At 47.4% G+C, this 12,639-nt stretch overlaps 1 protein-coding gene across 3 annotated transcripts; it reads right to left on the bottom strand.

The window, feature by feature from the left end:
* Positions 1-4,463: 4,463 nt before the first annotated feature.
* On the bottom strand, positions 4,464-11,117 carry GNG8 (G protein subunit gamma 8). 3 transcript variants are annotated; one of them, XM_081962440.1, is made up of 4 exons: positions 11,081-11,117; positions 6,403-6,517; positions 5,806-5,977; positions 4,464-4,642 (listed from the first exon to the last, which is right to left on the bottom strand). In XM_081962440.1, the coding sequence occupies exons 2-3, from the start codon at positions 6,484-6,486 to the stop codon at positions 5,849-5,851; spliced, it is 213 nt and encodes a 70-aa protein (XP_081818566.1). In that variant the 5' UTR covers positions 6,487-6,517; positions 11,081-11,117; the 3' UTR covers positions 4,464-4,642; positions 5,806-5,848. The 3 variants fall into 3 exon arrangements, with proteins under 3 accessions (XP_081818566.1, XP_081818565.1, XP_081818564.1); XM_081962439.1 differs by lacking the exon at positions 11,081-11,117 and adding an exon at positions 8,657-10,058; XM_081962438.1 differs by lacking the exon at positions 11,081-11,117 and adding an exon at positions 7,926-8,166 and having other exon boundaries at positions 6,403-6,704.
* Between the last annotated feature and the right edge of the window lie 1,522 nt (positions 11,118-12,639).

Below are 12,639 nucleotides of genomic sequence, written 5' to 3'. Positions count from 1 at the left end.
GCGCAACTCAACCGGCAGCCTTGCAAAAGCCGGGGAGAAATTATCTTGAGCGACCCCTGGTGGCCCAAGTCGGGAATGAAGAATCGGAGGCGAAAGCAGAGGAGAACCGTCCCGGACGGAGCAGCTGCCTTCCCCAACCTGTCGCCCGCTGCATGCCTTGGCTTGGACCCCCCCACTCCCAAATTCCCCCCCTCCGGGAAGGCTGGCGCCAGGATTCCCATCCAGAACTCCCAACTTCGGAAAGGGCTTAATGAGCGCTTTGCAATCCCAGCCTGCGATTCAGAACTCTACCGGTTGGACAGCTTGGAAGTACCGCTCAGAAAGTTGGCAGCTCCACCAGCCTGCCGAAGGAAAAAGGGCAAATATTCCAGATCGAGGCCTGGGATCTGGGATCCAGTACAGGCAGGGTTGGGAGCAGGAGGCACTGGGCATCCTGGCTAAACCATGGTTAGTTCAAGGGATTCTTGTCCATTCGTGGTTGGTTTGTCCTCTCCTTTTGGAGGCCCCAGGAGCTCTGCTCCCCCCCCCACTGCCCTCAGGTCACAACAGGCCAAGGGGGGGCATGGCCATACAATTGAAGCCCCTCCTTTTGGGGGTGGGTAATTATAGTCTGACCCACTGGGAGGACACCAGATTGGGGAAGAGGGATAGAATAAGAGAGCTCTGTTTTCACGGACGTTAATAGTGACAGGCGGTCCTGGACTTACAACCATTCGTTCAGTGACCGTCCGAAGTTACAACAGCCCTGAAAAAAGTGACTTATGACCAGTTTTCACACTTACAACGGTTGGAGCGTTCCTGTGATCACGTGATCAAAATTCAGACAACTGACTCATATTTATGACGGTTGCGTGAATGCAATGTGTAACCTTCCCAGCTGGTTTCTGACAAGCAAAGTCAAATGGGGGGGGGGGAGCAGATTCCCTTAATGACTGTACGATTCACTTAACAACTGGAGCAATTCGCTTAACGACTGTCATAAAATGCTCGTAAAATGGAGCGAAACCCTGTTAACAACTTGGCTTGCTTAGCAATGAAAGTTTTAGGCTCAGTTGCGGTCGTAAGCCGAGGACTACCGGTAGAGTAGTAGTTATTTGGGAAAGCAGCGTGGAACTTCCATCGGCAGGAGCAGTGTATCCTCAAAACAAGGGGAGCTCTGCTCTTTTGTGGCTCTTTGCAAGGGCGTTGCAGGGCCTGTCCTGGTTCGCTGTCCCTCCGTCTCGGGTGCCCTCCCTCTCTGCCTGGCATTGCCAGAGAGCTGGGGGCGAATTCTGTCCTTCCTTCCCCCAGAACTGGCTGGTTCTTTAGACACGGACCTCCGGTGGAAATGTTTTCATGCCACTTCATAAGCAGCTGGTTTCTCCTCCCAAGCTTTGCCAGGCAGACGACGCATTGGCCTGGTCCTCCTTTCCTTTTTATGCGGTTCTTTTTTTTTTTAATTAAGAATCTTTGCATCACTAAAAAGCCGATCTAAAGGACAAAAAACACAGGATGGAAAAAGAGAAAGAATGAGAAGAAAAGGAAGATGCAGGGAGGGAAAGAGGGGCGTTGTGATCCAGAGACGGGCAAGGGTGCCCTATTGGGCTGTAAGAGACGGATCCTCCTGCCATCCATCTCTCTTCATGATGAATGAAGCCTCTTCTGCCGAAGGCATCTTGGCACAGCCGGCTGACTCTGAAGTGGGGTGATTTGTGCGCTCTGAATGCCCATCCGGTGTGGCATGGCGGTTTCCATTGACGTCTTTAGGAACCTGGCAGCTGGTTTACTTGGGAGAGCAGAGCAGCCGTTGGGTAAGACGTAGAGGAGGTCCGTATCCTGTCATCCTTGTGGGATCCCACACCCAGAACTCTCACACAGAGACAGTGTAGGGGTTAAGGTCTTGGTCTACGAACCAGGAGATGGGAAGTTCTAGTCCCACCTTCAGGTGAAAACCAGCTGGCTTTGGGCCAATCACCAGGAGACGGTGAGTTCTAGTCCCACTTTAGGGATGAACGTCAGTTGGATGAATTTGGGCCAATCACCAGGAGGTTGGGAGTTCTAGTTTCACCTTAGGAATGAAAGCTGGCTGGGTGACGTTGGGCTGGTTACTAGGTGACTGGGAGTTCTAGTACTAGTGAATCATTGCAGTCAGATTAGTAACACGGCTGTTAAGTGAATCTGACTTCTCCATTGACTTTGCTGGCCAGAATGTCACAAAACCCTTCCCTGAAAATCTTCTCGTTGCAAAAATGGCCGTTTCCAACGCATCTTTGCCAAAAACACCGCTCTCCCCACGGCCCAGCAGCTGTCAAACAGAGCCTGAGCCACTTTTCAGTGGAAAACCCATTAAAAATAACTTTCTTTCCCCCCCCCCCCGAATTTTGGGCCGTAGGGATAATTTTCAGATATTTTTCTGGGTGGGGGAGAGGCTCCTTTGCCAAGAGATTATGCCGAGCAGGGCGAGGTGAATCGGAGGGAAGAGCGTGGGAGAGATCGGGGAGGGGGGGCTGTTCCCTGACTTGCAAGGACAGGGAGGCAGGCTGGGGGCACATGCAGGAGGAGACTTGGAGCTGTGTCCCTGTTCCAGAGATAAGGCCGCCGTGGCAAGATGGAGAGGCCCCCGTGGCTGCTTCTGAGCATCTTCGTGCAACATCAGAGAGGGGTGGCCAGAAACAGCATCTGTGGGGCTTCCCCAGAAGGGAAGACTTGGGGAGGGGGTGTCTGGTGCTGAGTGCTGGACGATCTGCCTTCCCATTAGGAGCTCTACAACATGCGATTCTGCAATGGATGGACCGAACCCCATCCCGATATCCGCATGAGACGTGTTGTATCTCCGTGGGCTGGGCAACAGGGTCTGAGCACCACAGACGGGCCTGAGATGGGTGGGAAAAGAAGGGGGCTTGTGTGATGCTCAATGCTCCAATCCTCTGGGCTGGGGTGGGGAGGGGGGCGCCTAGTGGTCCAGGGTTGGGACTGGCCGAGCATCGATCTCACCCGTGGGAAATCACTCCCTTCTCCAAGGCTTATGAGTCACAAAGCGAGCACTGAGTCATTGGATGGGAAGAGTCAGCCAGGAAAAAGTGCCTGGGACTGTCCCTCCTTCAGTGACTTTATTTTATAGTTTTATCTTCTATTTTATTTTATTATGTTCTTGTATTATTTATATTATTTTATTTATTTGATATTTTATTATTTCATTTTTCATTATTTTTTATTTTATTATTCCATTTCATTTTTACTTCATTTAAGCTACTTGAGGATTGTATTATTTCATTCAATGCATTTTATTCATGTTGCTTTTTTATTATCGTGCGTTATATATTTTATTTAACTTTTATCTTTTATTTTACTTGATTTCCTTGATTGTATTCATTGCTTATTCTATTTATTTATGTTGCTTCGTTTTGTTCATCTCATCTTTTCATTTTGCTTCTTTTATTGTTGGATGCTGCCTATTTTATGTCACATTTCATTTTACTTTATTTTACTTACTCCGTACTTTATGATTCCATTCTCAAGCTGTACAAACAAGGGCTCTGCTTTTCGCACGGATATCGGTGTTGTGTGACTGTCATTTGTGACCTACCCAGCTGATGATTCGCTTAAGAACCATAGTGATTCGCTTAAGAACTGTGGCAAAAAAAAAAGGCTCATAAAATTGGCTACAACACCCTTAACAACCCCCCTTCCGGCCGTGGCTGTGGTTGCAATCCCGGGACCAGTGATAAGTCACTGTTTTCAGTTGTTGTCATAACTTGGAGCAGTTGCTAAACAAATGGTCGTACGTTGAGGACAACCTGCAATTACAATTTTTATTATTTTTATTTTGTAAGGGTGGAAAGATTGTTTGGGGACTGCAGTTGTGCACAGGGGTGGTCTTGAAGGCCAACGATGACCCCACAACAGTGGTGGGTCGCAAATCCCGTTCCAAGCGGTACGGCTGGAACGGGGCCGGCGGCGTCCTCAAGCACCTCCGCGACGCTCCAGCTGCTCCACAGAGCGTCGTGCAGGCGTTGTATGCGCCATGGGCCTGCGCAGAAGCACAGAAGCCTTTAAACTCTGATAAGGCCCTCAGGCGGGCGGGCGGGCCCTCCGGAGCACCGTACCGGAACGGTATCCGGTGCTCCGGGCTGGCTCCAGTATGCCCGTACCGGGGGGTACCGCCTGCAACCCACCATGGCCCCACACCATTCCCCAGCTGGCGTCTCCCTTGCCGTCTTCTTCCTCTCTGGCTGTTTGCAAATTGGATTTTGGCTCGGGGAAAAAAATCCATCATACGTTTCTGGCAATTTTCATTTCCAGATCTCTCGAGTTGCGGTAATGATTTTACGATAATAGAAGGTTATTTAGTCATTCCACCACAGCAGAGGACAAAGTGGAGGTTGAATCCGTCTTTCGGGAGCCGGTTGTTATTATTATTATTGTGTGTTTTTTTTACAGCAGCTTTAATGGGTTACTGACAAATTTTGTTTGGATGAAAAAGAAGATCAAAGAAGTGGAAAGACAGGACTAAACATTTATTTGAATAAACTCAGGTCAAGAAAATTTGGGCGGTTTTAATCTTGCAGGCAACTGGATCTCGGTGACGATGAGGACTAGAAGCTTCCTTTTTTTTCAGTTAAAACCAGGCTGATCTGCTTGTTGTATGATGCTTCTTGTTCAACTTGGGAGAAACAATCCGGATATTTATATTTATAAATATATATATATATATTGGAGGGAAATAAAAAAGCAGCAAACATTAGAGCGGTGTTTCTCAACCTTGGCGACTTTAAGTCCTGTGGACTTCAACTCCCAGAATTCCCCAGCCAGCTGGCTGGGGAATTCTGGGAGTTGAAGTCCACAGGACTTAAAGTCTCCAAGGTTGAGAAATGCAGCATTAGAGAGAAGCAGATTAGAAAGGAATAACACGTAACTCAGAAGGTCAGGCTTCCAATATTTAAATATAAGTACAGATAGTCTTTGACTTACCAGTTCGTTTAGTGACCATTTGAAGTTACAATGTCACTCAAACAGTGACGTGGGGCCATTTTTCACACCTATGACCATTGCAGCTTCTCCGTGGTCATGTGACCAAAATTCAGACGCTTGGCAACTGGCGTGTACTTACGACGGTTGCAGATCCCGGGGTCATGTGATTGCCTTTTGCGACCTCCTGGCAAGCCAAGTCAATGGGGAAGTCAGATTCACTTAGCAACCAGGTTCACTTAATAACTGTGGCAAGAAAGGTCATAAAAAGGGACAAAACTCGCTTAACAAATATCTCACTTAGCAACACATTTTGGGTCATAAGTTGAGGACTACCTGCATCATACAAAAGATAAGAGGAAGAAGAAAACGCCGGTGGAGGCAGCTAGTCCTTGTCTTACGATGACAATTGGGATCAGAATTACCCCTGCTAAGCAAGACAGTTGTTAAGTGAGCTGTGTCCACTCTATGACCTTTTTCTGCCACTGTTGCTAAGCGAATCCCTGCAGTTGTTAAATGAACCAGAGTCATTGGACTAAACCAGCCTCCCCCATTGACTTTCCTTGTCCGAAGGTCACAAAGGTGAGGACGGGTCCTTCGGGCGTTGCAGCCATCATTAGGGACGAGCCCAATTTTTGCCCGCATTTTGATCGCATGGCCCTAGGGATGCTACGACAGTCGTAATTGTGAGGACGGATCATCCGTCCCCTTTTTCAACGTCGTCGTAATCTCAAACAGTCGCTAAATGAGTGGTTGTAAGTCAAGGACTGCCTCCATGTGCATGCCATCCCTCCCTATTAAATCCCAATTTTTGTTCCTATGCCGAAGTATTTTGGGGAAGGGGCTTCTTCTTCTTACCCAATGGAGAGGCCAAAGCAGTTGGGGAGGGGGCCATCCTGGCTCACAGTACGATGCAGAAGAGCCGTTTCTCTCGGAAGGGGTTCTCGGCCGAGGAGACGGGCGTCACCAGGGGGTCCTCCTTGGCGTGAGCTTCGCAGTAGGCCAGGAGATCGGCTGCCGCCTTGGACACCTGGGCCAGAGGAGGAAGGAAGAAGCGCGGAAGACAGACTTAGCTAGACTGCAGCACCGCACTACTTCAGGAGCAGCCCTGGGCGTCTGTCCATTGAGCATTTGATGTTTGGGACTCACTCCCTTGGCTCCCGAAGCCTTTTGCTAGACTACCGCATCGCATTATTTCAGGAGCAGCCCTGGGCATCTGTTCAGTGAGAAACACTGCTTTAGCTAGACTACTTCACGTTTTACTTCAGGAGCAGCACATGTCATTTGTTCAGTGAGGATCTGATGTTCGGGGGGGGGGACCTCCCTTGGCTCCGGAAGCCTTTTGCTAGACTACTGCACTGCATTACTTCAGGAGCAGCCCTGGGCATCTGTTCAGTGAGGATCTAATGTTTGGGCCCCACTTCCTGGCTCCAAAGGACACACACACACACTTACCTTCATGCGATCAATGTTGACCTCGAGTTTCAGCTGTTCTACCGTCTTGCGCGCCTCTGCAATCTTGGCCATGTTGTTGGACATGCCGCTCTACACACACGGGGGTGGGGCACACCTTGCAGATTGGCACACGGAGACAAAACCAGTTGTTGCGTTCGCAGCGAATGGGGAAGCGCAGAGTCCCTTCCCAGGCGAGAAGATATTCATGCAAAACACACATTTTGCATTTGCCATCAACACAGTCCTCGGCTTTCAGAATGCACTTAATCCACAAACACACACACACACACACACACAAAAGCCTGGGCCAGAAAAGTTGCATGGTCCATACAGTGTCTAACAGTCCCGCTCAATGACCAACCTCCCCCAATTTGGGAAGTCCCATACGAGAGGAACACAAGTAATTAGACATACCCAGTTCCTGCGACCATTCATCATATACTTTGGCCTCTAATCCACTAACCATCTTCGTTGCTCTTCCCTGCACTCTTTCCAGAGACCAATTAAACCATGTTGGTTTCCTATGCCCAGCCATCTTTCTTGCCAGAAATAAAGAGAAAATGACAGAAAAGAATAACAGAATTGGGAGGGACCTTGGAGGTCTTCTAGTCCAACCCCCTGCCTAGGCAGGAAACCCTATACCGTTTCAGACAAATAGCTATCCAACATCTTCTTAAAGACTTCCAGTGTTGGGGCATTCACAACTTCTGGAGGCAACTTCTGTTCCACTGATTCATTGTTCTGACTGTCAGGAAGTTTCTCCTCAGTTCTAAGTTGCTTCTCTCCTTGATTAGTTTCCACCCATTGCTTCTTGTCCTGCCCTCAGGTGCTTTGAAGAATAGTTTGATTCCCTCTTCTTTGGGGCAACCCCTGAGATATTGGAAGACTGCTATCATGTCTCCCCTGGTCCTTCTTTCTATTAAACTAGACCTGCCCAGTTCCTGCAACCGTTCTTCATATGTTTTAGCCTCCAGTCCCCTAATCATCTTTGTTGCTCTTCCCTGCACTCTTTCCAGAGACCAATTAAACCATGTTGGTTTCCTATGCCCAGCCATCTTTCTTGCCAGAAATAAAGAGAAAATGACAGAAAAGAATAACAGAATTGGAAGGGACCTTGGAGGTCTTCTAGTCCAACCCCCTGCCTAGGCAGGAAACCCTATACCGTTTCAGACAAATGGCTATCCAACAACTTCTTAAAGACTTCCAGTGTTGGGGCATTCACAACTTCGGGAGGCAACTTCTGTTCCACTGATTAATTGTTCTAACTGTCAGGAAATTTATCCTCAGTTCTAAATTGCTTCTCTCCTTGATTAGTTTCCACCCATTGCTTCTTGTTCTACCCTCAGGAGCCTTGGAGAATAGCTTGACTCCCTCTTCTTTGGGGCAGCCCCTGAGATATTGTAACACTGCTATCATGTCACCCCCTTGTCCTTCTTTTCACTAGACATACCCAGTTCCTGCAACCGTCCTTTGTATGTTTTAGCCTCCAGTCCCCTAATCATCTTTGTTGCTCTTCTCTGCACTCTTTCCAGAGACCAAATAACCAATGTTCGTTTCCTATGTCAAGCCATCTTTCTTGCCAGAATTAAAGAGAAAATGAGATGGAGAGGGAGGGGGGGGCAGGCTATCGAAGAGATGAAGGGACCAAGTGACAGTGGGAGACTCAACGCCTGCTCTACTTTCCAAAGGAAAAAGGCACCGGACCCCCAACCTGGCAGAGCAACTATCTGCAGGGGGCAAATGCCGTTAATTAGCTCCCTCCTTACGCCACCCGCCCACCCACCCCCTGCTCCCAGGGCTGCTTCTCCAGGTTCAAAGCCATCAGCTAATTGCACAGCCCTACTGCGCGGCAGATGGGAGGAAGCTGCCAGGGAGAAAAGTTTAGGACACAGCTAGAGATTTTGGGTGGGTGGGTGGATGTGCCAGGGTAGGAGGGGGGCCTTTGGAAGCAGCCCCTCCCTTACAAAGGCTCCTATTCTCATAAGAGGTGAGGTGTTAATATGGCTTTACAATGGCTTGGTAAGGCCATGCTTGGAATCCTGCATCCAGTTTTGGTTGCCACAATATTAAGAAAAGATGTTGAGCCTCTGGAAAGAGTGCAGAGAAGAGCAATGAAAAGGATTAGGGGACTGGAGCCTAAAACAGTCGCTGGAATTGAACCCGTTCAGTTTAAGGAAAAGAAGGACTAGGAGGGATATGATAGCACTCTTCCAATATTGGAGGGAGCCTAATATTTGATATTTCCAATACTTACCCTTCAAAGCCCCTGAAGGTAGGTAGGACGAGAAGCAACAGGTGGAAACTAATCCAGGAGAGAAGCAACCGAGGACAAAGGAGAAACTTCCTTAATTGTTAATTAATGAAATGCTAACTAATTAATTCAATGGAATGAAACCTCCATAAGTTGTGGCTGGTCCAACTTCTGGAGGTTTTTAAAAACAGACTGGGCAATTATTTGTCCAGAATGGTGTAGGATCCCCTGCTTGAGCACGGGGTTGGACTAGAAGACCTCCAGGGTCCCTTCCAACTCTGTTATTCTGTTCTCTTATTCGGTTAAGAGTTCGTTTTTGGCAGTGCCTCTGAGAATATGCAGAGTCCTTTCGAAACCCACAAGGTGGGTCAAGCTGCTCTCTTTCCCTCCCCCTTTGCAATTTCTGGGGACTAACCCCAAATATGGAATCTGGAATGTTTCTGGCAGTTTGCTCTGCTGTTTTACTCAGTTTCTGGGGGATTCTGGGAAGAAATACAATTGGCAGGACTGCGTCAAAGGGTGGCGAAACCGGCTTGCAGTGCCAGTTGCCGAGAAAGGAAGACTCTGAGCACATGCAGAGGGCTTTTTACTGCTTTTTCTGCTTTCCTGGTAGGGAAGCCAGATCTTTCAGCTGCCCTGCCCTGCCAGCTGGGACCCAATCCAGCTCACCTTGGCACCTGATGCCAAGGGAGAAGACGGCTCCCTCATCTCTGCTTTGCAGAGATAAATATCAGGAAGAGACCCCTGGAGATCATTTACACAAAGAAAGGACCTCAAGCGCAGAGAAAATAGCATTAGGGATCACACACCCTACAGCTTAGGTTAGGGTGGCTGGCACAAGCGAGAGGCATTTCATTAGGACTTAAGATGACTAAAATATTTAAAAGCGAGTTCTTTTAAAACAAAGTGCTGAAATATTTAACGCTAATATTCATTATTGCAATGTTTTAAGCGTTTGTTCTGTGGCCTTTCTTGGTTCTAAGCTGCATGGAGTCATCTCTAAGTGAGATGGGCGGCATATACATTTCATAATAAATTATGAATTACGATGCAAAAAGAAGGATTAAAGATAAAACTGCCATGATCCAAACGATTTGCATTTATCCTACTTTTTTTCCCCTCTTGGGTATGGGCAGAAATAAAAATATGAGAGAAACCCAAACCTATTTTTCAAAAAGGACCTAGTTAAACATTCAAATTTGCTTTCCCAAAAAGACTATAATTGTATTTATATCGCATTCAGAGACCGCCCAGCAACTCTCGACGGTGATAAACAAAAGTAAACAAAAGCTTGCTGGTTTTAGAAGTTTTAAATTAAATTAATTTTTAATTGCAGCGGAAAAGCATCTGGTACTTTAAAGCGATTAAGTCCACATTTCCTGTGAGATGCTGAAGGACTGCCAATATAGTATTTCAGGCAGCACATGAAATATTACTGCCTCCTAAACTGCTAATATTCCGAATATTCCATTTTGGCTCTCACTGTCAGCTGTAGGTCTTTCTCCTATAAAGTAAGGCAGGGGAAAAGGGAATTTCTGATCTTCGGAACCTTTAATTTGTGAGGATGCAAATCAAGTGAAACGTTAAAAAGTTTGCAAAGATGCAGAAAAACCAGGTTGGTTTGCAGCAGCCCGAAATCAAAATTCAGGTAGCTTTTTTTTTTAATGAATAAATAACCTTTCATTCAAAGCCATCCGCTCTGCAACTTTGGACTCAGGGTTTTAAAAATCCGATTGGACTTGACTAAAGACATATTGCACCTTGTTTAATATAAGGCTTTTGATCTCTTGCTATCTTTTAGATGAAATCAAGAGAAGAAAAAGTGACAAGCGATTTTTTAGCAGGTGGGCGCTGAGTATTTATCGGTGTTATTTCTTCAAACTTAGAAAGAGCTGGATGGATGGCTAATACCTCTGTCTTGAAAAGAAATTAGAGGTCACTTGTCTTTGATGTTTTTTTGGTGAATTTTTTTAAAATTTTTATCATTCTCCTTGTTTGTATTTTAAGGTGGGATGTCAACACTGAATAAAGGAACTCTTCAGAAAAAGCATCTGTTTTGATGCCTCTGGATCAAATCGGTTAGCCAGAAAAGATGCTACCAGACCTTGGTGAGTCCTGACACCTATCCATCAAAACACAGGTGCAAAGAAGCAATTAAAATGTTGGTTTTGATCAAGAGGGGGGGGGTCCCAAAATCCCTTCCCTCCAACCCCAAATCCTGGCTTAGAAGAAGGCAGTTTTCTGGGGTGCAAGAGTGTTTGTTTTATCTTCCCATTTCTCCAGAATCTGGGGTACCAAATGCCAGCTCCCCACCCACCCCGAACACACACTGCCCAAGTGGGAGACTTCTTCTCTCTCCATTCCCCCCCTCCCTCCAAATCGAGTGGCTCCGGGTTCAAAGAATAAGAAATCACGGAGAGTTCCTACCTGTTGCAGCTTCAGGGAGGGAGTGCTGGGTCTTTGGGTGGTGTGAGCAGCTGGTGGAAGGTCCCTGCTGGGGTTTGGCAGACAAAGAGCAGAAGAAAGGGACCTGCTGCTGCCAGTGGCTGCCCCCACCCCCAGCCAGGAGAAGCTGTTTTATATGCAAAGGGGAGGCTGGGCCAGAGGATCAAAGGTTGGAGGACTGCTTTATGGAAGCGTTTGGAGATGTCCAAGATCAGGGTTTCACAAGCTTAGCAACTTGAAGAGGAGTGGACTTCAACTCCCAGAATTCCCCAGCCAGCGAGCTAGTAAACATTTAAGATGGGAGGACTTCAACTCCCAGAATTCCCCAGCCAGCGTGCTAGTAAACATTTAAGATGGGAGGACTTCAACTTCCTGGCTAGCTGGGGGATTATGGGAAATGAAGTCCAGACGTCTTCAAGTTGCTAACTTTGAGAAACACCACATTGAGAGCCCTGGACAGGGAGTCCTTGACTTACAACCGTTCCTTTAGTGACCATTCCAAGTTACGACGGTGCTTTTAAAAAAAGTGACTCAGCACCATTGCTGGCTCTTAGGACCTCGGCAGCAGCCCCAGGGTCATCTGATCCAAATTCAGGTGCTTTGTGACCGGGGTGCATAGACAACGGTCTCAGCATCCCTCGCTTTTTGCCAGGTTAGAACTAACCGAGTTTAGTAGCAAGTTGACTTAGAGCAGTGATGGTGAACCTTTTTGGCACTGAGTGGCCGTGCTCCGGAAAAGCTGAACTTCTGGGCTCTAGTGCACATGCACCCCCAACAATCAGCTGGCTGACGCCCATGTGCAGGCTGGTTTCCAGCAGTGCTGCGTGCACAAACAGCTGATTGTCCCAGGTGCGTGCATGCCAGAAACCCGGAAGACAAACAAGCAAGGCTGTGCATGCCTGGCGACATGGCTTTGCGTGCCACTTTGGGCATTTATGCCATAGGTTTGCCATCCCGGGCTTAGGATGCCAATCACAAGAGGTAATGTTTCTCTACGTTATGATTTGGGTTTTTTTTTAAGAAAAAAAAAGACAAAAAGCAGGGGGTGAAAATTAGCTCTGGGTATCACAGGTTGACAAGATTGTTCAGAATAAAATTCTGGAGAATTTTGTAAAATTCTGCCAGCAATGTTAGATTTTTAGCATCATTTAGGGGGGCGGGGGGAAACCACCTTGGGTGCAGTGCCAATCCTGGCCACAGGAGGGCAGAGCCGGAAAGAAAATCACCCCATGGAAGGCATCTACTTCACAGTACTAACAAATATTCTTGGAAAATTCCTCCCAGCCTCTGAAATTCGATCCCGCTACCAAATTTGGAGATCAGGCAACTTGCTAGACCTGAGTGAGCAAAAGGGAATTTCTGAGCTCATATAATGTGTGGCTTGCCTGATTCTTATCACCTGGTAATGCAGTCTTTCTCAACGGTGTTGACTTAAAAGATCTGTGTGGACTTCAGCTCCCAGAATTCCCCAGGCAGTCATGTTGGAGTTAATAGAGTGCTGCTGGCTGGGGAATTCTGGGAGTTGTAGTCCACACGTCTCA

Source organism: Natrix helvetica (genome assembly GCF_964273705.1).
Source record: "Natrix helvetica genome assembly, chromosome: 9".
Taxonomy (NCBI): domain Eukaryota; kingdom Metazoa; phylum Chordata; class Lepidosauria; order Squamata; family Natricidae; genus Natrix; species Natrix helvetica.
The sequence above is the reverse complement of the archived record's forward strand: the minus strand, read 5'-3'. Positions and strand labels throughout refer to the sequence as shown.

What these genes read in the sequence shown, in the direction of transcription:
- GNG8 (XM_081962440.1), bottom strand. Translation starts at nt 6,486, where the DNA reads ATGTCCAACAACATGGCCAAGATTGCAGAGGCGCGCAAGACGGTAGAA. An exon ending in TCAACATTGATCGCATGAAG is followed by an intron (nt 5,978 to 6,402) that starts GTAAGTGTGTGT and finishes CCTCTGGCCCAG; the next exon opens with GTGTCCAAGGCGGCAGCCGA.